Source organism: Melanotaenia boesemani, chromosome 10 (genome assembly GCF_017639745.1).
Source record: "Melanotaenia boesemani isolate fMelBoe1 chromosome 10, fMelBoe1.pri, whole genome shotgun sequence".
NCBI lineage: Eukaryota > Metazoa > Chordata > Actinopteri > Atheriniformes > Melanotaeniidae > Melanotaenia > Melanotaenia boesemani.
Genome location: NC_055691.1, coordinates 5,705,385 through 5,732,089, shown reverse-complemented (window position 1 = coordinate 5,732,089; position 26,705 = coordinate 5,705,385). Strand labels below are relative to the sequence as shown.

The window sequence follows — 26,705 nt, the reverse complement described above, 5'->3', positions numbered from 1 at the left end:
CGAGGTACAATCCAGGAGCTTTTTTTATGGCAGCAGTTGATAAAACCCAGGTTCTGAAATATAAAGCAAAGAGCACTGACTCTATCATGCAAGTAGACATTATTCTTTACCTTGAATTCTATTAATCCCCCCAAACAATTATGTCTAGTAAAACCAGCTGACAGACAGTGAATGTGGTTGTGAAGACTCAGGGGTGAAAATCCCAAATGGAATAACTGTTACATAAGTCAGCATAAATCTAAATATTATCAGTTGTATCCCACACTACTGTAATTTATTCCTGCTAGCCTTCGGGATGTTTTCAATTATCCACCACCAGAGGGCAGAGCACGATCAAACATCTAATGGTTAAAAATAAAACAAAACAAATGTGTTTGCAAAGTGCTTATATATATATATATGTGTGTGTGTGTGTGTGTGTGTGTGTGTATGCAACCTACTTTTTTAATTTTATTATTTAATTTTATTATTATTATTATTTATCAGTATATGAGTGAACCCCTTTTTGGTCATTTAAGCAGACTGATATTAAGTTGTTATTAAGTTGTTTATTTTATAAACTGAAAAGTTCTAGATAATGCTTTTTTTTCTTTTTTCTTTTTCTTTTTTAACTGTGAATAAAAGCTGCCAGAGAAAATTGCCGTTTCCCATTTTATTTCTGGGGAGGCGCCGCAAAGACCAGCCTTTTTAAAATTCAGATGTGCAAAGCTGAATAAATAAAACACACCAAAAAGGAAGATTGTTTAATTTAGCAATAAAACTCCGAAACATCAGACCTGATCAGTGGCTCCCAGTCGAGTGTGTTTCTGGAGGGTGATAGCTACTAACAGGAATGACCACCTTGTGCCCAGAATCCACTCCAATACACTTGAAGTGTGAAGTTCATGCTTTTATTTACAATTCTTAAACAAAATAAATACTGGAAATATAATAATAAATCAAAACAAAATAAACGTAAATGCGTTAATACAAATAATTAGATACAAAGAAGTAATATGTATATCATCTATTTATTCTTCTTCTACTTCTTCCTTTCTTCTTCTTCTTCTTCTTCTTCTTCTTATTATTATTATTCGTATTATTATTATTATTATTATAAAGTTAAATATGTAACTTTTTCAAATCAAGACAATATTTTATTAATTTATTTCAAATAATTAATCTTACAAAGCCTAAGTTGTCCTCCAGTACTGTTTACTTCAGGGTTGTTTTTGTTGCTGTTGAATATAAAGAGACGCGCAGACTTGCATCTAGCTCAGTATTTTAATCTTTGAATTGACAAGTCATCACTTTAGAAACAACTAACCGGAAGCTGAGTCTCTCGCGCGCTACAGTCAACTTGACGCAAGACTTCAGCTCGGAGTTCGGCGCACTTGTCAGACACTCAGCTGCGGTCATGAGAGCAACAGGTCGCTGAAAGGGAACCTCTGACCCGTTTCTTGAGGATAGTTTGCGGTTTCTTCTGAAGACAGACTGTGAGGAAAAATACCGGAAGACTGTCGCGAGCCTGCGGTCGTTTTCTCCGGCTCTTTGTTCTAATGGACTCCCCGGTGTGAGACGCACTTTGAGTGTGAGTAAGACTGAGCGCATATCGGTAATTTAACTGAAATGTCTCATATCTGAAACAGTCTGCACTTTCTTTATTCGCAGTATATTTAATTTAGAATAGTGGTCGTGGACGGAGATATTCTGACTTAAATGACGTTGAGGCGCGTCAGGTGGAGTAATTAGGCAAACAAATAAATGCCGAAAACACTATGCAAGATGAACTCAAGACATATAATTTATCTCTTGCATCTGATGTGGCTGATGAATGACTTGTCTTAAACGCTTTGAACTAGAAACTATTTTCTTTAATTGTTATGCTTTTTCTTTATATTGTAGATAGCAGAGGGGTAGGGCAATATCAGTTCATACCACTAACAAATTGATTTAGCTTTTCTCCTTGAAAATGATCCTCCAAGCCAGCAAGGAGGTCTCAGAGTAGACCTGGTGCAGGACATGTCTGTGCACCACTGCATTTTCCTGCAGGCTATCTGAACTTTCGTAGACTGATGCGGTGTTTATTTATTCCACTCTGCAGCTGATTCTGTGTGTAACAGGTGGCTCAATGTCCTTCGAGACCTGAAATTTAGTCAGGCGGAGAAGGCAGAGGGCTCATCTTATAACTCCCTGTTGTTATGGACTAATGTTTCTGCAGAGCGATAAACGTCTTCCTCAATTTGCACTTTAGTAAAATAATAGATTAGTGTTAATTAGAAATAGAAATCCATCCAAACCTAATGAGTTTTCATGCTTTTTTTTACATAACTATGCCAAGCTTCCCAGAGGGTGTTTGCTGTTGAAATTTTTTTTAATCTCTCTGTTTATTTACTGAGATTATGGATGTGAGGTAAATGATCATTAAGAAGAGAAAATGCTTCAAGTAGCTTACAGCTGGTCACTGAGAGTGTTGGTCATTAATAGCATGGTTAGGATGAAGGGCTAAATGGTCAGAGGTCCAAGAACTGGTTAAATCTTCTCTAAATTCTGGTTTTAAACAGACTAGGACAGGAAAAAAGTGCATTACCAACTTTCTGCTGTTTTTCATCATTACTGGTCACACAGTTGCTGGAAATTTGTCGGCTGCACATCCATGAGAATCTCCCGTTCCACCACATCCCAAAGATGCTCTATTGGACTGGGATCTGGTGACTGTGGACGCTATTGGAGACCAGTGAACTCATTGTCACGTTCAAGAAACTTGAAACTTGAAAATTTGGAGATGGTTTGAGCTTTGTGAAATGGTGCATTATCCTGCTGAAAGTAGCCATCAGGAGATGGTACATTGTGGTCATAAAGGGATGGACATGGTTAGCAACAATGCTCAGGTAAACTGTGGTGTTAAAAAATGCCATATTGGTACTAAGGGGCCTAAAGTGTGCCAAGAAACTATCCTCCACACCATTACACCACCAGCAGCCTGAACTGCTGATCCAGGGCAGAATAGATCCATATTTTTAATGATGTTACCATCTGAATGTTGGAGCTGAAATGGAGACTCATCAGACCAGACGTTTTTTCGAGGTTGGATGTGTTGTGTGTTGATGCTATTCTGTATACCTTAGTTGGAATCATTGGTTATTTAAGTTCTTGTTGCCTTTCTATCATCTCCAACTATTCCGCCCATTCTCATCTGACCTCTGACATCACCAAGACATTCTGATTCAACTTTATTTTCTCTTTTTCAGACCATTCTTTGCAAACCCTAGGGATGTTTCTGTGTGAAAATCCCAGTAGATCAGCAAAACACTCTGACCAGCCCATCTGGCACCAACAACTATGCTATGTTTAAAGTGTCTTAGGGCAGATTCACACCAGGACAGTCTGGGAGACTTGATTCATTTGGGTGTACCGAGTGACAACTTCACACAATTAAAACAACTGCTCGCTAGGGGCAATATTACCCAAAACGGCCATTGACCAAGAATAAAGACGAAAATACTGTAATTGATTGGCCAGGACCAAAAACACAAGTACAGAATGGAGAAAAAATAAATTTACACAGTCTTGGGGTTTCTGTTTTTATCTTTGTGTTTAAAATCTAACATGGTTTTTACTTGAATCTGGAGCAGCAGGAGGAGCAGCGAGCCATCCCAACAAGTTCTACATCCTATATCATTTCCTCTCTTTGGTTCATTCGATGGTCTGTTTGTTTTCACACTGTAAGTGAACCGCACCAGGGTTCAGTGAACCAAGAAGTAGATCAGAGTTTTCTTCTTGGATCCGCAGTCCAAATGAATTGTATTATCTGTGGAAGCAGACCAGAGCTTTGATCATGTCTACATGACTAAATGCATTGCAGGGTTTCCCTCACGTAGACCAATGTGTGGCGCAGCGCCACAGAATCCGCCACCCAGAACACGATTTTGACATAAAAAAATTAGGTTGTCAAAAATAATGCAATAATGGCGCTAACTAATTTTATTAGATAACATTTTTAACGCATGCACGGCATGACAAGCCCAGTACGTCCATCATTTCTCTGTTATGATGGAGAGACATGGAGATGGTTTAAAAATGTTTCTGAGTTTTTCATAAACGTGGCTGCTCTGTGGTCCTCTGTGTCTGCATTCTGGCTCCTGTTGTTCCATGACTGGCTGCCCGTAATCAGCTGATCGGCCTTTCTGTTGCTAGCACCGTCTCTCTTGTTGCGTTTATTGTTCAGCAGATAAATTAGAAACTAGTGGTTCATGGTTAATACCGACACATTTACCCTAAAGTATTGTTATTGTCAAAACTCTTCTCTAACAAACAAGCCTGTGGAAACACAAAAATACATCCCATCTCGCCTTGACCCATACACCCCGGTGGAAATGGGGCTTTAGTTCTATTTTCTCTTAAAGAACTTACATTAAAGGGTTAAGATTGAGCTGAATAATTTCAAATACTTCTTGTAGCTTTAAATTGTCTTAGCAGGTGACTTAAGAACAACAGATAAGCATACAAGTGTATATTTAATATGACATATCAGAAAGAGTGTGTTTGAATGCCACCTGCTCTACACTGCATACACTCTAATGACCACCACAATACTTAATTCCCTCACTGGCACCAGGGAAACACCACAAATTGCTACCTGGTCTGTGGGAAACACTGCATTGAGTTGATTGGCTGATTAGCTATTTGTGTTAACAAGCAACTAAACAACTGTACCTAATAAAGTGGCTGGTATTTATGTATATTGTGTTGTATTAAAAAGAAATTTTGAGTAACTCATCTTCAGAAGGCGTCACTGTACAGGGTTTCTGTTGTGTGGGTAAGAATGACTTCCAGCTGAGCTGAAGAAGCCTCAGAAATCACAAGCTTGTTCTATACCTTAATTTAAGGCAAATCCTGATACTTATGGTTAATATTGTCTTTGTGCGCACCAGCTTTCTCTCTCTTGCTGCTGTTTGAGTGGTGCCACTCTTTGTCAGGTATGTGGTCTCTGTGGACTTATTTTTGTTTGAAAGTCATAACATGGCTGAATCTTCCTGCAGCCGCCTATATGGAATTTTTGTGAGCTTTCATCTTCATTTCCTACTGCTCCGCAGCCGATGCTTGAGATGTTAATCTCAGACCATTTTCATGTTGGCGTTTCCTACTTATCAGTACTATGTCCGTGGGGAGAAGAAAAAAAGCCGTTGCACAAGCTATCACTTCCTGGAATGACTTATAAGGGGGTGTCACTGCATATATCACCTAAGAGAGGGGGGGCAGCAAGACAAAAATACACCAGGGAGCTGAGCGTCACTGTCACTGGCAGACCAGATAGGCTGCTGTCAGATGAGAAAGGCCAAGTTGAGTTTCAGTGAGTCAGAAGATTTATGAAAGGTTGGGAACCAACTTTTGTGGTTGTAATTCTACAGTGACTGAAGCTTTAGCTGTAGTTGTATAGTAAAAAAAAGAAAACGTAGCCTCCCTGTAGTTGTTTTTGCTAAGCATTATTCCTTTTATTGTAAAACATCATGAAGTTAAAGAAGGGTGGTAGTGGGACAAATTAATGAGAAAAAGACACAAAGTTCATTAGAAATCTGACTGCTATGATGTAGAGTGATGAAACTACAGCTGTTTAAATAATATCCAGAAATGAAGCACTTGAAGTAATTAGTCTAATTTGCTCTTTTCATTTAGCTTCACAGAGGATATTTCATAAGATATGGCAAAATGATCAAGGTTAGCCTTCAAAAGTAAATAAAAAGCCTTGATAGTTGTCACTGACTGCTCTGTACTCATGTTCAAAGATCCCAGTTGTTGTGACTGTATGAAATTAGTCAATCTGTCACATTTTACTTATAAAGCTTCTTTACAACAAGCACAATTGAAGTTAGCCTGAAGTGCTGGACAGATATAAAAAACAAGAATATGGTACACTAATAAATTATGCATTTCAGTTTTATAAATCAATGATAATTCATTGATTTAAAAGTTGCAGCTGCAAAGAATTGTGGGATGGAATTATCTAATTTCCTTACCTTAAGTGTAGGCCAGTATTTCATATAGAGACGCAGGCATTAAGCTCCTTTCCTTAGTGTTTGGAGAGCTTGACAAGCTCTTATCATGGCTACCACTTGAATACTTCCAGGTAATTTTACTCAGTTTTGAACGTTACTAACTGGGAGCATTTAAAAAAAAAAAAAAAAAAAAAAAGACTATGTAATTTAAAATGGTGCAAAATTACAACATAAAAAGTTAGTATTGTTGGTTTTCATTGGATTGGATAACTGGAAGGTGTAGGAAACTTGTGTCTAATTAAGTTTTAGAACAGATATTGATTTCAGTTTTGAAAACCACATTGTTATAACCTAAAAATTAAGTAAATTTTCTACATGTTCAAAAGCTCAGAGGTGGAGATGTTTGGGTTGCTGTCTGAAAACATTACCTTGTGGCAAATTTGGCTTGGTTGACATGCTGCTCACCAGCACCACAGGGTTCTAATCCACAAAATCCTATGCCTCTGTAAGACACATGGGTCCAAATCCTGTTCCATAAGTTAGGGTCTTAAATTTAATCTAAACCAACAAAGTCTAGACAGTCTTTTGTATTACGGAGCTGTGGCACAACCATCAGTGGTAGAAGTTGCAAGATGTTACGATATTCACTGACTCTGCTGAAGTTGTTTCTTGCTACATTGACGACCTCCTCAAATTTACTGTACATTTGTCATCCAGTTGTCATTCAACATGTACACACTGTGGCATTTAATGTTACAACTGCTGGCAAGTTGTAGGTGTAATCCATCCCCAAACCTTTACAGTGTGCAGTGTTAGTGCTGTGAGGATTAGGGGTTTGATTTCAAGGCTCACATGAACCAATTAAAACCTCTCTCACCACGGCCAAACATATGGTGTTCCAGGCAGGCAGCAGTAATCTGTAAGAGAGGCAGAGAGCGAGTTGATTCAACAAAACATCACATTTTCAGGGGAATTCTGGTTTGGACTTTGGATTTGTTACTTCACAGATTAAGGTGGGAGGAGATGAAGTTGGACAAAGGAGGAAAATAAGCCATTTCCAAATTTTCTTTGTATGATATTGACATTTTCTCACATTTTATAAGAATATTAGTCCAGTCTTCTTTGCAACTTTACTTCAGTTCATTGAGATTTGCTGCACTAGTTTATACAGAGCTCTCTTAATTTCATAATTTCATTTAGGAGTTGATGGTTCACTAAATTACTGCAAGGCGTTCAGGTGCTGTGGCTTCAGAACAAGTCCAAATCCACCACTTTGCTTGACAGTTGGTGTGAGGTGTTTATGATATGCTGTGCTTTGTTTACACTAAAGGTGGTGCTGCACATTATTACCAAATATCAATTTTTTATTGTTTGTTTTAAAGACATCGTTTCAGATTGTTCAGACTCAACGATGCAAAACCTAAGCTGTGCTGCTATGCTCGTTTTAGAGAGAAGGAATTAAATTAATGCTTTCTCCGGGTCTGCAATAGGGTCCTGCCCCAAGTGGAGGAGTTCACGTATCTCGGGGTCTTGATCACAAGTGAGGGAAGGATGGAGCGGGAGATCGACAGGCGGATTGGTGCGGCATCTGCAGTGATGCGGACTCTGCATCGGTCTGTCGTGGTGAAGAAGGAGCTGAGCCAGAAGGCAAAGCTCTCGATTTACCGGTCGATCTACGTTCCTACCCTCACCTATGGCTATGAGCTGTGGGTAGCCACCGAAAGAAAAAGATTGCGAGTACAAGCGGCCAAAATGAGGGTGGCCGGACTCTCCCTTAGAGATAGGGTGAGAAGCTCGGTGATCCGGGAGGGGCTCAGAGTAGAGCTGCTGCTCCTCCACATCAAGAGGAGCCAGATGAGGTGGCTTGGGCATCTGGTTAGGATGCCTCCTGGACGCCTCCCTAGTGAGGTGTTCCGGGCACGTCCCACCAGAAAGAGGCCCTGGGGAAGACCTAGGACGCGCTGGACGGACTACATCTCTCGGCTGGCTTGGGAACGCCTCGGGATCCCTCCGGATGAGCTGGTGAATGTGGCCGGGGAGAGGGAAGTCTGGGTTTCCCTGCTTAGGCAGCTGCCCCCGCAACCCGACTCCGGATAAGCGGCAGAAAATGGATGGATGGATGAAATTAAATGAATGAAATAAGAAATACTTTAATCCCAGAGGGAAACTGCAATTGCATGACATTTATTTTATGATTAACATTTTATTTTTACCACTGTACAACAACACAACATACACTTTTTCTCCCCCTTAACCTGAACCCATCTGTACACCGACACCCCTCCAACACATCTTCACCATTTACATCAAATTCCGCTGTACCAACTCAATATTATTAATACTAAACATAATAATAATAATGATGATAGTAATTAAGAATAATAATGATAAATCCAGATTTTAAAAAAATTTTGCTAATTATTTTACTATCTGAGTGTGATTTGCCTGGTTAGTTTTCATATTACTAGTTAAGTACATTAAAAAGTAAATTTATTCTTTTTTCTTTGATTGTTGGTGCACAGATTTAAAAAAAATAGTTTGCAAAAAATTGTGATTTCATTTTAAAGAATAATTATTGAGATTAAATGAGTGTTAGTATTTCAGCAGCTCTATCCACAATTATTAGCTTTACAGGAGATTGGGATGTGAAATCTGATCAGGTCAGACCAGATGAGGTGTAAAATGGAATCAAATCTCTCAGCAGATGGCCAGGAGGGAATGCAGCTGCTCAGCTCTCAGCTAATTTAAAAAAGAAAAAACCAGCATTGTCCCTCATTGATACACTGAAAATCATTAAAAGCAAAATTCTCTGTTCATCATCCTCCGGTATGCAGCTGAATCAAGTTCCTCTCAGCTAAAGGAAAAGAAATTTCCAAATAAAGGCCAAAGCTTAATGTTTGATTTATTAGTTTTTACTGCTTGCACAATTAAATTTGCAAAGAATTTTGTAGCTTTTAATGTTTGGACATTCCTTCACGTTAGAATAACCAAAGATCAAAGTCAGACAAAAAACGGAGTTGATTGGCTCTTGAATGCAAACATTATTTCCCTCTCTTTATATTTGAGGGAAATTTCAATGTTTAATCTCAGTCGTGGTTTTTGGAGTCATTGCTCTTCACTCCATGTTCAATTCATGGTGCATACGAGTAATGATATTGATGCATCAGTGGTTGGGTTTGAGTTTGGATTTTTTCTTAGACAAAAAGTTTTGTTGTTTTGTGGCATTGTCACACCAGAACTTGTTAGCCTTTGTGAGCTTTAGCTGTTGCCACCGGCCATGAAGAGGGTTGTTTACATCAGTGGTTCCCAACCTGTTTTCCTTGGGGACCCCCTTCATGTAAGCACTAAAAAGCCAAGGACCCCCTGCCCACTCAGGGCTGAATCCATGCTTGGTTTTATGCTTTCAAAAGTGAGATTCTCACCATAAATACTGTATTCTGGCTGAGTCCTGTCCTTCCATAAAGCCAAGATTAAATTAACATGTAGCCTTACCTTTAAAATCGGGACAGTGTTTGGACATTAATCACAATGGCTCTGAATGTTCAAAGCATTGGGGACCCCCTGTGCTCTTTGAGGAACCCCCGGTTGGGGTTAAGAGCCACTGGTTTACATGACCTGCATCTTGCTTTGGATGCTTGAATAGTTGTGCATGATAAAATATATTTTACCATGCCTTTTAGGCACTATTATGGTTTGAAGCAAAGGAACTTTTACCAAATAGTATTACAATATTATATCCATTTGCTTTGTGTCTTAACATAAACCATTTTATAACCATTACAGAGACACTGCTAAATGTATGCAATTTGCAGATTTTTACCATGACCATATATTTCATATCTGTGTGTGAATCTGGAGGGATTTCCATGCATTTGAATTCTGGTTATTTTGAGTTTTCTGGTACTCTCCACCCACATCTGATGAATCCGACTAAATGCAAATATTTCTTCTCTTCCTGCTTCCTTGATGTCACCAACTACTGAGAAACAAGCAGATAATCTCCAGTCTGATTAGCAGAAAGATGTCTGCAGTTACATCTGATTCATCTGCTTTGTGAAGTTTCACGTTATCAGAGTTGGTCTTTGCAGAAATGATGGTCACATATTGTACTGATTTGATAGATTTTAGAGCTGCAACTGCATCGTTCCAAACGGATCTTCATATTCATCCAGAATTTTTTTTTCTTAGGCAAGCCTGAAACTTTTCTCACTTATGCTATGTACCATCTTTACTTATTCTATATCACCAACAAATATTCCAATATTTAGTCACTGTTCTTTACTATGACGTCAAAAGTATTTAAATAGGGGTTGCAGATATACTTTTTTTTTTTTTTTAATAAAGGATGCCTTAGGTCTAAAATAATTATGACAAATCATAAAATGCCATCTAAGCAAGCAAAACAATGCTTCAATATCTTGTACATTCATAAACAGGAAATAAAGAAATGTACCTGAGGATGTTAAACTGTCTTTCTTGTATTCATCTGTCATATCTTCAAGATAGTCACCATACTGTACAGACCAATCAGTCACAAACCAGAACATATAACAGAATATGAGTATTTTTAGGTGGTTTTTGGGGGTCTGTTTGGTTATCAGTTGTATACCACAGCTGGGAGATGTGAGAAAGAACTTAAAACACTATATGAGCCGTCTTGATTCTTCATGGAGCCTTTGTTGTTGCAGTTTTCTGTGTTCAGACACACCAATGAGAAACATGATATGATCGACTTGAAGTTTTGTCGTAAAACTCAGCTGTTTCTTTATGGCCTCATTTACACCGCCTGCGTGCTCATTATTGTTTTCATTGCGATTATTTGAGCTTGTGGCACTTTAATCTTCAGTTATGCAGAGCAAATGTGCAGTTTTCCAATAGAGCCTATGTTTTTGGTGTGTCCTTGATGCAATCTAGAGAAAGTGTTTTAAAAATTAGATTGACCTTTGAAGAGGGAATTTCATCTCCACTCATGGCTCACAAACAAATAAACAAAAGAAAACACACTAAGAATAGTAGTATACTAATTTCTTTTTGACAAGTGTTAAGACTGATTCAGAATATTGCAAATTGATCAAACTTAAGTTATCATTTAATGGGACCAATGCAATAATAAAAAAAAAAACTTTTTGTTTGTTTTTGTTTTATTTGGAATGAAGTAATTAAATGTATTTTATCTGTGTGTTAAAATGAATTATCTAAATGTCATCTATAAGTACGACATGCAATGAATTCTCTTCAGCATCACTAAGATCTGACTCCCTGATTCTTGTCATAATGCAAGACAAGAAGTCATTCAAACATCCTTAAATTAAACAAAGTAAATCGGAAAATTTAATGGCTTTCAGTGCCAATAAAATCATCATAAAATATTTTTCCTACATTTTTAGTTTGTATTATGCACACATTCAAGTGTAAGCCAAGTTTCCCTCTGCTTTTCAAAAAGCACATTGTTTGAATAGAAAAGGTATCTAAAGGAGTTTTTATTACTAGTTGATGCTCTGCTGCATGCTATTACTATTCAGTCCCAATACTGTTTGCATGAGCACATGAACAGCTATCTAAAATCCTTGCTGTTCAACATTTTTGCAAGACAGTGCTAATAATGTGTGCTGAATGTAAACTTAATCTTAGTTAAAATGTCAGCATTTGTGACAACTATGACCATATTTCTCATGTATATGTGTCTTTATTATTCTTGTGACAGTAATCTTGAACATTGTCATTTAGATTTAAAATAAAATTTCATTTGGAGTAAAAAAAAAACTCTTATTTTGTATTTATTATTTTTTTTAATTTTTTAAAGTTAGGTTGCTGAAATTATGATAGCATGATGATAGTAATTGACAAGGCAATTATTTTACTTAACAGCAAAAACTATTCATTGCATCTTTAATGGACCAGAACAATTAACATGTTTCATTCCTGCAATATTAACATTTTTATTTATATTTCAAATCAGTTGTGATCCTACATGAAAACAACAACAAAGTTTAGTCTTTCTTCACTGTGCTCTGCTGCCCAGGGAATAACAAGTATGTAGATGATGGGAGTATGGACCCTCTTAGAGCCCCTTATCGGTAAGTCAAGTTATGGGTGTGTCACTTTCAGATGTGGGCCAGTCTGATGTGGTTTAAAGATACTCCATAAGTACCCCTCTCCAGAAACGCTTTTAGTGGTGCAACTAGTATTTACTTAGTTTTCCAGTTTTCCTTTTCTTCTTTAGAAGTGATGTTTAGACAAGATGGGGAAAAAAGATGTTTGAAAAGTTGAAAGACTGAAACATTTGAAGAATGAAATGAAAACAGAAGTGCTGAATGGAGTCACCAGTGAGCAGAAATTACAGCATGACATGAATGATGTGCTTATGAGGTCTGAAAACAAAAACTAGCTTGGACACGTCTGGAGGTTTTTCTTTTTCCCTATCTTAAGAGTCGTGGATGTTTTGTGGAAGCCGTCATCTGAGAAGAGAAGTATGTGATAAATGTTAACGTGACAAAACAATCTGTCATGCTGGAAACTCGTGTACTGTCTCTAAAGTTGATTTCTTTCCAAGGAGCTGCTTATATCACCACATCTCCAGTGTCCTCTGCAAAGCGTTGTTGATGACATTGAATTATTCTGATTAAATATCATGTTTGTTTTGTTTTTGGCTCATAAATCTGTATGAAGTCACATGTCTGTGTTTGTTGGACCCCTGAGCTTTTTATTGTAATGATGGATCTGTCTGTTGTTACAGCAGTAATCTAAACAAATGAATGGAGTGGAAAGACAGAAGGTTGAGAAGGGTTCATAGCAGAAAGGAGGAAAATTGCTTTCATTGTGAAATTCCTCAGAAAGCATAATTTCTGGACAGTTTAGTCACCGAACTGGAGTTCTGCCCGATGGTTGGATCTTTCTTTATTTGTAACTACATTACACACTAATCTGCTTATTATGAATTTATGAATTTAATATGCATACATTTATTTATTTAGTCATTTTTAGTGATTATTGAGTTTCTAATTTAGACTAATTTGTTATCATTTTGGTTTTATAGTCGCTGCTGCAGTTTGAGCAGCAGCTTTTTTGACATTCCAGCTGTCTACGTTTCCTGATTTTGAGAATAAATCAGTGTTACAGGTTAAACACGCCTTCTGGCCAAAGACTGCTTTCTCTGTGGTCACATTTAAATTCCACGAATTTCATAAGGAAAGAATCTGCAACACTGCTCTCTGAACCCAACACTCCCGTCTCTCACTCTGTCTGCAGCCTCTCTTTCAGTCTTCTCTCTCTCTCTCTCTCGCTCTCTCTCTCTCTATCGCTCTCTCTCAGCGTCCAGGCTGTCTGGGCAGGAACTTGTTGACTCAGCTTTGATCCTTCTTTCAGACATGCACTCAAAAACACTCATCTACGAGTCATTGACTTTACACAACTAAAGCTCTGCTGTGTTGTAAATGATTAACTTATGAAATAAATCCTCTAATAGAAGGCTTTGATATGAGTCTCTGCACTGCTTAAATCCCAATAAAGCTGTTTTTAATTGCATATTTCATTGTGTTTGCTACTAGTAATTAACATTACATTATATCCAGCTAATTTTACTGATTTCATAAGAAAATAACAAAAGAAAACAGCTTATAAATATAATGGCAGCACTGTTTCCTGAACGTGATTGAAATTAGAACGATTTAGTCTATGGTCAACACTTGTGACAGATCACTCTGCTGCATGTACATGGTGACAGCTGTGAAAGTATAAAGGATGTATCATCAGAATATTATTTACAGTTCCCTTATTGAAACAAACTCTGTAGTCAAAGTGTGGATATGGAATGGAGAGATTTCACATAAACAAAGAAGATTTTCTTGTTTGAAAGGTTTCTACTTAAGCTGGACACCTCCCCGAACTATTGAAATAATTGTTTTTATGAAGTGGATTTAACAGATTATGGTTCATTTGTGGAAAAAATAAAATAACAACCCCTATATCCCTGAATTACAGTATGTGAGTCGGTTGTGTGAACCCTCCATTGTCTTGAAAAAGTGAGAAGTTTTACAGGTCACACCTTGTTCTGCTGGTGTTGACTCTTAGTTTGTGGTCCAGGAGCACATTTGTCCTGCTCTATTTGTCACCTCTATGCTCCAGTTGTTTGTACCTTAAACCCTGATATTAGGATGTCAGACAATAGAAAACTTTGGCTTCAGCTTTAACAATGTGACTTTCTGACTTCTGGCTTTCCAAACGACTTTCTGTAATTCCAGGCTGCGGAGAATTTATGGATTTGGTATTGTTGGCTTATGTTTTTCACTTCAACAGCTGACAGGCTTGCTGTTTTAGGTTGGTGGGGATGGTGCGATATCAGCTTCTCTTGAACGATGAGTGTAATGCAGCAGGAAGCTATATTTAGTGAAATGTGTTGTACAGCGACTGTTCTGCAGCCTTGCAGAGGTCTGTTGAGGAAATACATCGTCATTTTTGAGGCTTGAAGCTTCATCTCTGTGTTACATTTGTAACTGATTACTAAATGTTCTCTCAGATAGTGGCTTCAATTGATGAGGAGGTGTTAATTGATGCATAATTTCTGCAAAAAACTGACATAATTAGTTATTTGGATGATCAAAAATTATACCCAAAGTGTTTGGTGGGCTTTTTGGCTTTTTGGCTGAGAAACAATTAGATTATGCATATCTGTGGTTTCCAAAAACACAAAGCAACTGTCTTTCTTTCCTGGGAAAGCTGCATATACAGCTCTTTTTAAACAGGCTACACTTGCTAAGGCACTGTGTCAGCTGAACAGTGTGCATGTTAATTAGATCTGGTAGTTATTCTTTTTCCAGGGTCATACTTGTAAACTACACCACAACAACAGGAAGAGATGATGTTTATCTATTCACAAGGTGGTGGAGAAAAACAGTGTTTATAAGAACAAAAAAAATAAAGAGCCCTGTTGACTAGTATATATATATATATATATATATATTTATTTATTTATTTATTTTTTTTTTTTTTTCTTAGAAAAGTTTCTAACTTAGAGAAATGAGCTGGAATTATCCAGCTAGCAGCCATGATACTGAATTCTCTAAATGGTAAATAGTTCTGCTGTATAATCTGCTTCAGCATAGACAGTCTTTATGTTATACATTATATTCATATAGTTAGACTAGATGGGATTTGTATGCACCAATCCACTTTTTTTCTCTTCTGATACTGATACAGATATCTGAGATTTAGTATCGGCCGATACCAATACAGAACGACAGTGCTGAACTACCTAACAAATTGTCTTATTGTGTGGGAAAGACTTGAGCTCTTTCTTTTGTACAAGGCAACATCAGACATCAGGCAACTTGACTCCAAAATGTCTTTCCTAATTTATAATAAAAAAGACATATACATGTACTGAATTACTTATTTAACAGCTGTGCACCAGTATAGTTATCTTTATATAAACTATCTTAAATAAGCTTCACAAGCTTGGTCAAACATAAAAATATAACAAAACTTCTTGAGGTTTCGTCAGTGCAAGTAGGAGTAACACTCAATGTAAAATAATAAAGTCCTGAAACTGAAAAAAAAAAAACCCCAAATAGTTTGACAAACATGTAAAAAAAAAAACAAGAACCAAGCCCCCATGAAATGGTTCAGTCAGACCAGGCGCAGTTTCTCTAGAGTAGATTTTAAGGGATAGTCCACCCAAATTTTTTATTTATTTATTTATTTTTGAGCTGAAGACAACAAAGTATTACTTAATTTTGATGAAAACCACCTAAACTGTTCATGAAATTGGTACTTTTTATTTCTTTAAAAAAACAGGATTTTGTGGTTCAAAAATGGCTCATAACGCCCCCTACTGGGCAAAACCAGGTTTTGTTTTTGTGATGTCGAGCCCTCGCAGCTCCCTCCCTCCAGATGCAAATAGTCGGGTCCTCACCTTGCAGGCATAGAAAACCACGCCCACCAACGCATATGAAGGAATGTGAACTTATCTGATGTAGATTTGCTAGTTTCAGACTTCTGTTCTTTCAGAGTTTCTGATGAAATATTTCTGCAATGGGATGAATTTATACTTTTGATGGGTGTAAAAGTAACACCGGACTTTATACTTTACCTGCTGATCCTCATCTAGTGACAGACAGCCGCTCAAATCGTAGCAGCAGCAACATACACCAGCACTTCCTGCAGCTGCCACAACCTGCTACGAGTCACCACAGCTTTCCAGAGCTGCTACAGCTGCTGACAGGCAAGCACTAAAGGCGCTAACGGCTCAGACTAATACGCTTTAGGACCACCTTGTTCATGTGAAGCTGAGGAGATTCTGGAGGGGAAAAGTCTTTCACCTCAAAGACAGCTCTGTGGTGTAGGTGCTTTGTGAATCTTGGAATACAAAAGCTGCAGAGTAAAACAATAGCTTCACTGGCTAGGCAAAAAAAAAAAAAGAAAAGTTGTCACTCTTTTTTTTTTTATTTTCAAATTTTTTCAGACACACACCACTCCGTGTCGGTGATCTGCAGGTTTCTCAAGCTTCTCGTAACTTTCACTGCGCAGGTTTTGCATGTAGCCGTTAAATGTGTTGGCTGAGGTAGTGTGAAAAAGTTCCTGATGGCTGATCCCTTCGCTTTGAAAACAAATGTGAGCCTCCATGTGGCGTATCGTTAGCGCATGACGTCACTCACAGCCCACAGCATAGAATTACACTACACAAATCTGCACTTATGAATCAGACTCATTGTCACCAATACCCGATCTAGAAATTTCAATATCAATACCGATACCAATATGTATGGATAAATATAGGGTGAGGGGGTTGAGTGTGAGGACCAGTGACGACAATATATTTTAGTATTATTTTTGTACCTTTTTCTTTTATTTCTTGATTATAAACCACTAACAATTATTTTTAAATGGCCTACTTAGTAGTATACTCTAAGCTCCTCTGCCCTTATACATTCAGTCTCTCAGGTTGGATGACCATATCCTCCTCAGTCCATCCGAGACGAAACACATTTTGTAGTAGATGTGCTGCAGAACCACGTCACTACTTGGTGTAAGTGTGGTTGGATTTTCAGTGCAGTCGTCTTTAAGAGTTTCTCCCACTATCGTTCCTTAACTATGACTTTTTCTAGTAAGGTTAAGAAGATTAAGACACAAGGTTAAGACAGGTGGTAGAAAGGATTTATACTTTACGGGCGGGTCTAAAACAGTTTTGAATGGGGGCCAGGCAGGATCACTGGCTAGGAAAAAGGGGGCACAAATGAGACCTGTTAGAAACCACTGATCTAGAACATGGTAGGTAGACATAATGCAGAACAACATTACAATGTACATTACATGCTGCATTTACTGACCCTATATACATGTACATGTGATGTTTACTGAAGGGAAGGTCAGTTTACCGTAAATATTTGTATGCAGTGGATCTTTTTGTTGATACAGTATTGTAAAAACGGACAACATTTAGGCATAGTTGCGAATGGGGATTAATCATGATTAATTAAATTGTAAGCTGTGATTAATCTGATTAAAAATGACAGCCCTATATTTTATATTATTTCAGACTCGTCCACTCGGAGCTACACAGACTGAGCTACCAGCTTTTAAATGGATCTTGTTTATATTCTCATTCACTGTTTGGTAAATTAAACAAAAAAATTGTGTATTTATTCCAGACGTAGGTTGGGAAACATGGAAATGTATATAAATAGGAGGAGAAACGTGTCCTGTAATCCAAAGTGCAGCAGACTGAGAGGAAAAGCAGTGCCTTCCAGCCGGGGTCCTGTATTTACATCTGCCAATCAAAGCTGGGGTTGAGACATAACCGTGTCTGCTGTGAAGTCAGATGTTAATGGGCATTAGTGAGTCTCATGGTTATTAGTAGTTATTGTTTTATTAGTTATTATGATGACTTGCTGGCAGTAACTGTGTTTCTTAAATTCATTATGCTTCCAGCTCAAGTTTACATTTGTTCTTGGTGCACATGTGCACTGACACCTGATTTTTAACCTCTGGTATCCATAACATGTTGTGTATAAATACATGTCCTCAAAGCTGTTGGCATCTTGTTTCTTTTGAGAAGTTCTTGTATTGCATATTACAATAATTAAATACTTTGTGTTAATTGACTTACATGAGGGACAGAGGTGCAGCTATCTATAGCTCGCAGGGAGCTCCAAGCCTCTTAATGCACACATTTCTGCGTTTTTGTCTCGACCCCAAGTGATCACTGGTAGTTGCATTATGCTAAGATTGCATTTATTCTTCTAGAAGATGTTTTTATCTAAAGTGACTTACAATTGAGAAACAGCATTCAAGCTTTAATAAAATAAGAAATCACGGTGTACACTTTTTTTCTGCATTTTTCTGCCGAATAAAAGTTGTTAAACGAAAATGTTAGACTAAATGTAGAGCAAATATAAATATTCAGGTTAAGTTTGTATGGTTGTTTAGATCTTTTGGAGAGGAGGCGTTTTCTGAGAGGGAGGAAGTCTTGAAGTTAGTGATAAGCCTGACAATATTTGGTAGCTCATTTCACCATCGTGGAACTACAAATGAAAAACGGTCTGGATTGAGGGAGCCTTGTGCGTAGGGATGTGCTTAAGAAAGCATTAGTATAAACACCTGACATCCCGTTTTGCACCATCTGCATCATTTTCTCTATTCATGCTAGAAGGTCTGCTGGAGCCTACAAATATGTAGTTATTTACTTTTTTCCAAAAACTGATCAACTAGTCCAGACCAGAGTCCAGACTAAACATGGAGAAGCAGCATTTAGCTGTTATGCTGCAAACAAGTGGAAAAAACTGTCAGTGGAGATTAAACTTTCAAATAAACTTGCCCTGCCTTGCCTACTTGTGTTGCTATTCACCATCACAGTGAGACCTTCTCATCACAGTGAGAATTCTTATGTTTTTATGGTGAGAATTTTTAAAATCTTGTTTAGTTTGTGACTCCTTGGACATAAATTTGCCCATTGGTTGGGTTTTCATGAATGAGCTGACATTCATGAACCAAATAGACAGCAGGCTACTTCAAAGGGGTGGTTGGGCTTGTATGTCGGGACTGTTTCTGAACCCCTATAGGAGACTTAGTTGTTATTTGCAAGTATGAAATATGAATAAAAACAACAGAAGAAGAATCTGACTGTGTAAACAAATGTCTTAAAGGGAGATCTTGGTCTCTGCTTCAGTTGCCTTCAGTTTGAGATTTAAATGAGGATGTGGTGACCTACTCACAAATGTGGAAAAAAGTAATCAGTTTATCAAAACCCCTAGAATTCACCCTGCCAGATGTGGCTATATAAATAGTTCAAGTTTCAAGGTTGCGATCTTTCCCATAACCTTTTAACTCCGTGCCTCTTAATGCACATATTTCTGCATTTTTGTCTCAACCCCAACTGATCACTGGTAGTTGCATTATGTTGAGAATGGCCATCAGAGCCAAATACAAGCAGGCATCAGAATGTTTCCAAAGAAATCTTAAGTTTTCTTGTTTTCTTCTTGCTTCTCATCATTTCCTAGTATTCCCAGAGTTTTGCATTTTTATTTTTTTCCCCCAAAACAGTCCAATAGTCACACAAATTGATTATTAAAGATTGTTGTCGGCTCCTACATGACATAATACGGTTTTTAGTCAGTTATCTAAGAAGCAAGGAACAAAGCGTTGGAAACTTTTATCTGGGCAGGGCTTGAAACAACATGAAGGGTGTCCATGTGCGTGTAACAGAGAAGCTGCCTTGTGCTGCCAAACTTTTAGGAAGTGGAGATCTGAGAAGCCCCTGAGGGCCACTCCAGGATTTAAAGGGAAAGTGTGTGTTTCTCTGGGAGTGTGTGTGACACACCATAAGGACCAACCAGGTGTTGTACTCAGGCAGCACACACTGTTCTGTACCATGACGCAGACTTGGATATGTTGCATGATCAAGAGTTTTCAGGTGATTTTGTTTCAGGCCTGTTGGAAGTTGTGCACATGTGTGTGTTCAAGTAAATGCACAAGCAGGGCCTCATATATATATATGTGTGTGTGTGTGTGGGAGAGAGAAACCTAATCTTCTTGCAGCTCCTACAGGACAGCAGTTTCCACGACTGTAACTGAGAATAAGCTGAGAGGCTTCCAGCGATCGGGATCTGAAACTCAGCTCTGATAGAGACGTTATCCAGGAAATTCTTGGCTTCAGTCTCAAACTTTTGACTCTTGTTGGGTGATATTAAGGGTTTAAAATTGAATCAAAGCTTAATGTTAAGTAAAGCTTTACATTCAGACTGGAAAAAAGACGTATTTATAGGTGAAATGCTTTAATTCAAATGTCTTATCAATTTGCATATTAAGGTTGATGTGCTGAAATGATTGCTGGGAGAATTTGGTATCTAGTTTTTAAAATTAAGCCTTTTCAGGTTTTGAACTTAAAGTCTTTATGAAATTAGTGTTTGCAGTTTGAGTAAATCTTTAAACGAGTAATGTGTAGAATTAAAGTGTTATTTAAAATAAACTCGTCAGTAGCAATCACATGGCAGCGACTTTGTTCATTGAGTCTTGTACACGTGATCAAGATGACTTGCTGAAGTTCAAACTGAGCATCAGAATGAAGAAGAAAGTGACTTTAAACATGGCATGATTGGTCTGAATAATTTGAAACTGCTGATCTACTGGGATTTTTACATGCAATCATCTCTAGGGTTCACTGATTGGGGATAATAGAAAGGCAAACGAAGTCAAATAACCAGTTATTCCAACCAAGCTCTGCAGAACAGCATCTGTGAACACACAACACGTCCAACCTTGAAGCAGATGGGCTACAGCAGCAGAAAACCAGACCTGGTGCCTCCTGCCAGATAAGAACAGGAAACTGAGACTACAATTCACACACACTCACCAACACTGGACAACAGAAGATGAGTCTCCATTTCAGCTCCACATTCAGATGGTAGGCTCAGAATGTGGTGGAAGCAACATAAAAACATGGATCCATCCTGCCTTGAATAAATGGTTCATGCTGCTGGTGGTGTAATGGTGTGGAGGATATTTTCTTGGCACGCTTTGAGCCTCTTAGTACCAACATGGCCTGGTTTAACCACCAGAGTCTACCTGAGTATTGTTGCTGACTATGTCCATCCCTTTATGACCACGGTGGAGCATCTTCTGATGCTACTTCCAGCAGGATAATGCACCATGTCACAAAGCTCAGATCATCTCCACCTGCTTTCTAGAACATGACAATGAGTTCGCTGTAGTCCAATGGCCTCCACAGTCAACAGCTCTAAATCCAACAGAGCATTTCTGTGGTGGAACGGGAGATTCTCATCATGGATGCAGCTGACAAATATGCAGCAACTGTGAGATGCTGTCTTGCCAATATAGAGCAAAATCTCTGAGGAAGGTTTCCAACATCTTGTTGAATTTATGCCATGAAGATGGAAGACAGATCTGAAGGTGAAAGGGGGTCCAACCTGCAACTAGCAAGGTGTGGCCTTGAAGCCGGTCTGTATGTTTTTTGTAGGCTTAAAAACAAAAAGAAACATAATTTAACCAAATGGCTGTGAGGCCAGTTAAAGTTGACAGTGTGGACCTGAGGTTGATTATTTCAAGAAAGATTGTATCTGCTACCTAATCAAAATGATCAAGTACAAACTGTAGATGTGATGATGGAAAGGGAATTGAAATTGTAGAAACAAATATTTAGATGCTATATTTAATTATAACTTATAGTTTTACTATAAATAATCAATTAAATAAATACTGGGTTGATTGTTTAGCACAGTGGTTACCAACCTGGGGTCCGAGACCCCTCGAGGTTCCCCGAAGAGTACAGGGAATCCCCGAGGTTTTGAACTTTTAGAGCCATTGTGATTACTGTTATTATAAAATGATATTGATCAGCCTGACCTTGTCTTTTATCAGCAGATTCACCTCTTTGCCTTTCAGTTAAAATGCGTTTTACTGTGGTAAAGAAACAGGTGTTTTAAATCTTTGTAGTGCTGCTGTCAGCTCCTTTAAAGTGATTGCAGAAAACATAGTAAATGATTTCTTTTTGGCTCCTTGGATCACATTAAAAGTCAAGTGTTCGAATTTTTGCAAGGTTTTCATCAGAGATACTCATACCGCTGATGATCTGAGAAAAACTGTTTCATGTCAGTTATAGGTCAACTGTTCTGAAATCATTTTTCTGTGTGAGGCCCTTGTTGCTGCAAATGATGACATTTTCTGAATCTGAATGCCTCTAGGATTTTATTTAAACTAAGATTTTTCATTATTTGTGCAGTAGATATCAGATTTTTTTTTTTATGTTATTTAACAAATTGCTTGACTGTGCAAGCAAGATAACATTTCCCAAGGAACCAGAAATGAGGAAAATTCTCATGGTGGAACAGGGAAGTGATGTTCCTCTGATAGTAGGTCAACTTCCTCATGAGTTGTTGTTTCTGAGCCTGGGACAATTTGTTCAGCTGAGTTTTAAAACATGTAGTCTGCTGTGGGAATCTTCAGTATTTCACGGTTGTTTCTCTTGCACTTAAATGCCACAACAAGATGCTGTTCGCATATAATCTGGCTGTGTGACTATGAAAGTGTTTTCTCTGTATTTCTGCAGCCACAGTGTTTGAGCTTCTCCCATGACCGCTCAGCTGAGCCCATTCAAGCGTACGCTCACTCATAATCCTTTCAGGCATTTGATAGAGCTGGAGAAGGAAAATATCTTTGTTTCAGAGAAAAATCTGCAGATTAGTTAATGACTGTTTGAGCTCTGCAGGTTTGTTGTAGCTGGTTGGAGCTTTAATCCACCACACTGACGTATAGTTACTAAAATATACCAGGTCATCGAATGTGGTCCCCTTTATTTTAGTCTAAAGTTTTAATTCTCAAAGTCTACTTGGTGCCCATCCTCCACAGCATGAAGCATATAATCTGTACTTGAGACCTTGTAAGACTGTTTTTAGACACTGATGTCAAACTGAGAAGCCTACAGATATAATTTTGCAGTGTTTCATTGATTTAAAAAATTCCATTTACTAGATTAAAACAATTATGTTTTTTCTCATAATGAAAATTGGGAATGACAGTTTAATGACGTTTGAGCACATTTTCTACACACCACATTATCAGATAACAACACAGTAACTTTTAACATGTAAAACAGTAGAAATCTTAGTTGTCATTTCATAAAGTTTTAGTTCTGTGAACAAACTATATAGTACTAATCATGTTTTTTTTTCTTTTTCTTGACCTCTTTTTTTCCCTCCCAGTCTCTCTCTAAAAATTTTTTTTTTCTTTTTCTAATAGATGGATCTAAACATGGCAGCACCCACAAACTAGGAGTTTAAGTTTGTCAGTGTGGAGAAAAAAGTAGGAGGTAAAAGCGAAAGAGGAGGATACGTTTTGGACTCTGGTTGCCATCAGCACAGATGGGTGAGACGGAGGATGAGCGCACAGCTCAGGCCAGCCAGCTCTTTGAGAACTTTGTCCAGGCGTCCACCTGTAAAGGGACTCTGCAGGCCTTTAGCATCCTGTGCAGGCAGCTGGAGCTGGATCCTCTGGACTACAACAACTTTTACAGCTCACTGAAGGCTGCAATCAGCTCCTGGAAAGTCAAAGCCTTATGGACAAAACTGGACAAAAGGGCACAGCAGAAGGTGTATAACCAGAATAAAGTCTGCCAAGGCACAAAGGTAAGAGAAGTCAATGACAAAGAGATGTGGATGCCTCTAAAACTCTTCAAAGATCATTTGAAACAAGATTTGTTCTGTCAAGATTGAATATAGAGATGTTGTAGCTTGTGAGCTTAGTGCCAACATGCTAGCGAACAAGCTTCTGTTTTTTTTTTGTAGTTTTCTCCCTCCTGACAACTTTGGGGTTTTTTCCCATCAAATTTTTTTAAGGGCAGAAGCGTTAAGTGTATGATCTAGCACACTGGATAAGTTGGTTACAAGCAGTATAAAAACCATTACACAAGTTTACCATGTTATGTATAATTTATTCCTCTATGATAAATTGGTTAGTCGCTCCTCTTTTCTGGAACAGCTGATTTAATGAGAATGAAAAAAATTTTAGTACCAATTTACATTTCAAGCAGCAAACATATCTTCATATTAAAAGTCATTATCATGGATGCGCTTGTATGTACTTTTCTTGCTGCAACAAGTCAAAAGTGTCCTCTCTATATGTGGAACAACTTTGTTTGAAGAGTAGAACTGCCAACAAAGTTCCTCTTTGTTACAAAGAAGAAGCTTTACATGTGAATGTGCAGGATTAGGTGACGTAACGTGTGCCATCTGTAGGGATACTGTAAACAAGCAAAAGATCAACAATGGAAACAAAATGAGATGCAAACATAAAAAAAATCTGGTGCAAACTAAAGAAGTACTTAAGTTTATTTTGTGAGCAGCATGACTGATTTGGCACGTGTGAAATAATCATTTAAGTACAAAACAGCTTTGTTGAAGGAGACCACAGCAGTGCAGGCCACAAGAGGGAATGTGCTAACAAATAAGCTGCATTGTGACTAAACTGCACACGAATAAGCAACTTTAGTATAAGAAACAAATTGGCCTGTATCACACCTTTTGTGTCAGTCAGAAAGGAACAAATTGGTTTTAAAAGGCTGTTTTTAGAGAAAGAAGTAGCTCATAGTAGCACAATGCTGCTGATTGAATTATTAAATGTGGATTGTTTGTTTTTTTTATATGCAAATAATTAATAAAAGCTAATTAATCTCAAGTTAAGGAGCATGATTAGCTGGGTTTAGTGGCTGTAACTTGAGAATCTTGTTAATATGATACATGGATCATGTAATATAAGATGCTTATTAGAAAAAACTTGGACTGCCTGTGAGTTTAACTGTATTAAATGATTTACAATGAGGCCTAAATGGAGCATGGAAGCTCGAATGTGAATTTCCTGTGACACAATAAGCTTCTCATATTTAGTGTATGTACACATGTATGCACACACACTTTGAGTAGGACTTTTGAGCATAGCGTTGGAGAGGCTTCATATCTGAAGGACAAAGATAAAGCATCCAGATGGGGAAATAGGCCAGAGACTTGCAGAGGGGAGATTAGCTCTGAAGGGTTGGGCTGAGGGTTGGCCAAAAATAACAGCAAAACTATTATTCCAGACATTTTTTTTAGAGAAACTGTTATTTAGAAAAAGATGGAGGAACTGAAGCTGGGTGGGCCATTTCTGTTTTCTGATACTGTGTCTAAAAGAAAGCAGTTTGAGAATTATGACTAAAGTCTTCGTTAATTCAATTCTTTTACAGGTAAGATGGAAAAAAAATCAAACTTCCAAGTGACTCAGGTTCTAAACTGTAAAGCTGTCATTTCCCAAATGGCTGTTCTAATTGTTTTGGCAGTTTATTTCCCAAATAACCACAAAACTGAAAACTGTGCACTGACCTAGAAATGAAGCATGGACTAAAATCACAGAGGGCCTTTTGAAAATGTCAGATTGAGCTTTTGCTTTCCACTTAACGGTGCTGGTTTTCTTGTTTCATTACCCTCAGTTGAGAATGAGAAGAAGAAGAGAAAAGCTGAAGACTTACTGGGAGGTGTGACCCTAATTCACACTGATACTTTCTGCTGTTTGCCAGCTACTGTTTCATCATGAGCAAGAAACATTACAGCAACATTCAGACTCAAGCTTTGGAAAACAACTCCTAAATGAAACCAAAGAGGGGAAATAAAGAAACAACAGTTATATAAATCATAATTGGCACATTACTGAAAGCCTTACAGATATTCATTATTACCTCCACTAAGGCGGAGGTCATGTATTCATCAGCAGTGGTTTGTCTGTCTGTTAGCAACATAAAAGTTATTGATGGATTTTGATTAAAATTACAGGAAATCTTCGAAATTGAATAAGGAACAAGATTTTTTGATTAGATTTTAGGAGTGATCCGGATCACCGCCTGATCCAGGATTTTTTTATAGGATTTTTTACTATGGATGGATAAAAAAAAATAATAATACTAAAGAAACAAAATCAAATATGTTTTAAAAAATTATTGAAGCTGCTGTGAAAAGAAAATATAATAAAGGTTCATTTGTTTTGCTCAGTGGTGATAAAAATAAATGTAAACATTGAAGTAGTTCTTGAAACTCAGTGGCATGTTAGTCTGCAGCTGTTTTTAGTTAAATCTTATGTTTGGTTTATCAATGACGTGTATGAGAGAGCAGATTATAGAAGATTTTTCTTCTTTCTGCTCCTGTTTTTTAATTCAGGTGTTTGAGATTTATGTTTTCATTGATTGCTTTGATTGGTTAAAGAATTAAATAGATTTATAAAAATAAGAAAAGGGGAAGTCCAAGTTGTCTGTATTATAGATTTATAATTAAATAAGTTAATACACCTTCAGGCCACAAAAAAACATTAGCAAATAATTTTAGGAGCGGAACCAAAAATCCTTAAAGCAGCATTAAGAGATTTTCTTGGTCATGTGAGGGCACTGAACCAACACAGGTGTTTTACCTTGTAGCTGCATTCATGTTCAGCAAACTGTTAGCATTCTTTAGACATTTTGTCTGGCCTCAAACGATGTAAAACTCCAATTTTAACTCTTATGTAATGATTCGCTGCATTTACAAGCTAGCTGTTTTACGCCTCATAGCTTTCAAACATCTGGTTTATCAGAGTTTATCTTTCTTTAAAGCTGATTCTGTCAGTGAGAATAAACTAGGAGTAAACATTTAAGCTGGGGATAATAAAATTAGAAAGAATTTATATCCAAAGTATGACTCAGGTGTTCTGTCAGCTCAGATATGT

The 26,705-nt window shown here is 37.7% G+C and overlaps 1 protein-coding gene across 5 annotated transcripts in view; it reads left to right on the top strand.

The window, feature by feature from the left end:
- Window positions 1–1,351: 1,351 nt before the first annotated feature.
- Window positions 1,352–26,705, top strand: part of mical2b (microtubule associated monooxygenase, calponin and LIM domain containing 2b) — a 65,599-nt gene continuing 40,245 nt past the window's right edge. For 4 of the 5 annotated variants that reach the window (XM_041997301.1, XM_041997300.1, XM_041997298.1 and 1 more), the window contains exons 1-2: window positions 1,352–1,570; window positions 23,223–23,608. In XM_041997301.1, coding sequence (XP_041853235.1) covers window positions 23,345–23,608 — 264 coding nt within the window. In that variant the 5' untranslated portion in view covers window positions 1,352–1,570; window positions 23,223–23,344. Of the gene's footprint in view, window positions 1,595–23,222; window positions 23,609–26,705 lie in introns of all 5 variants that reach the window. The other variant, XM_041997299.1, reaches the window with a different exon arrangement.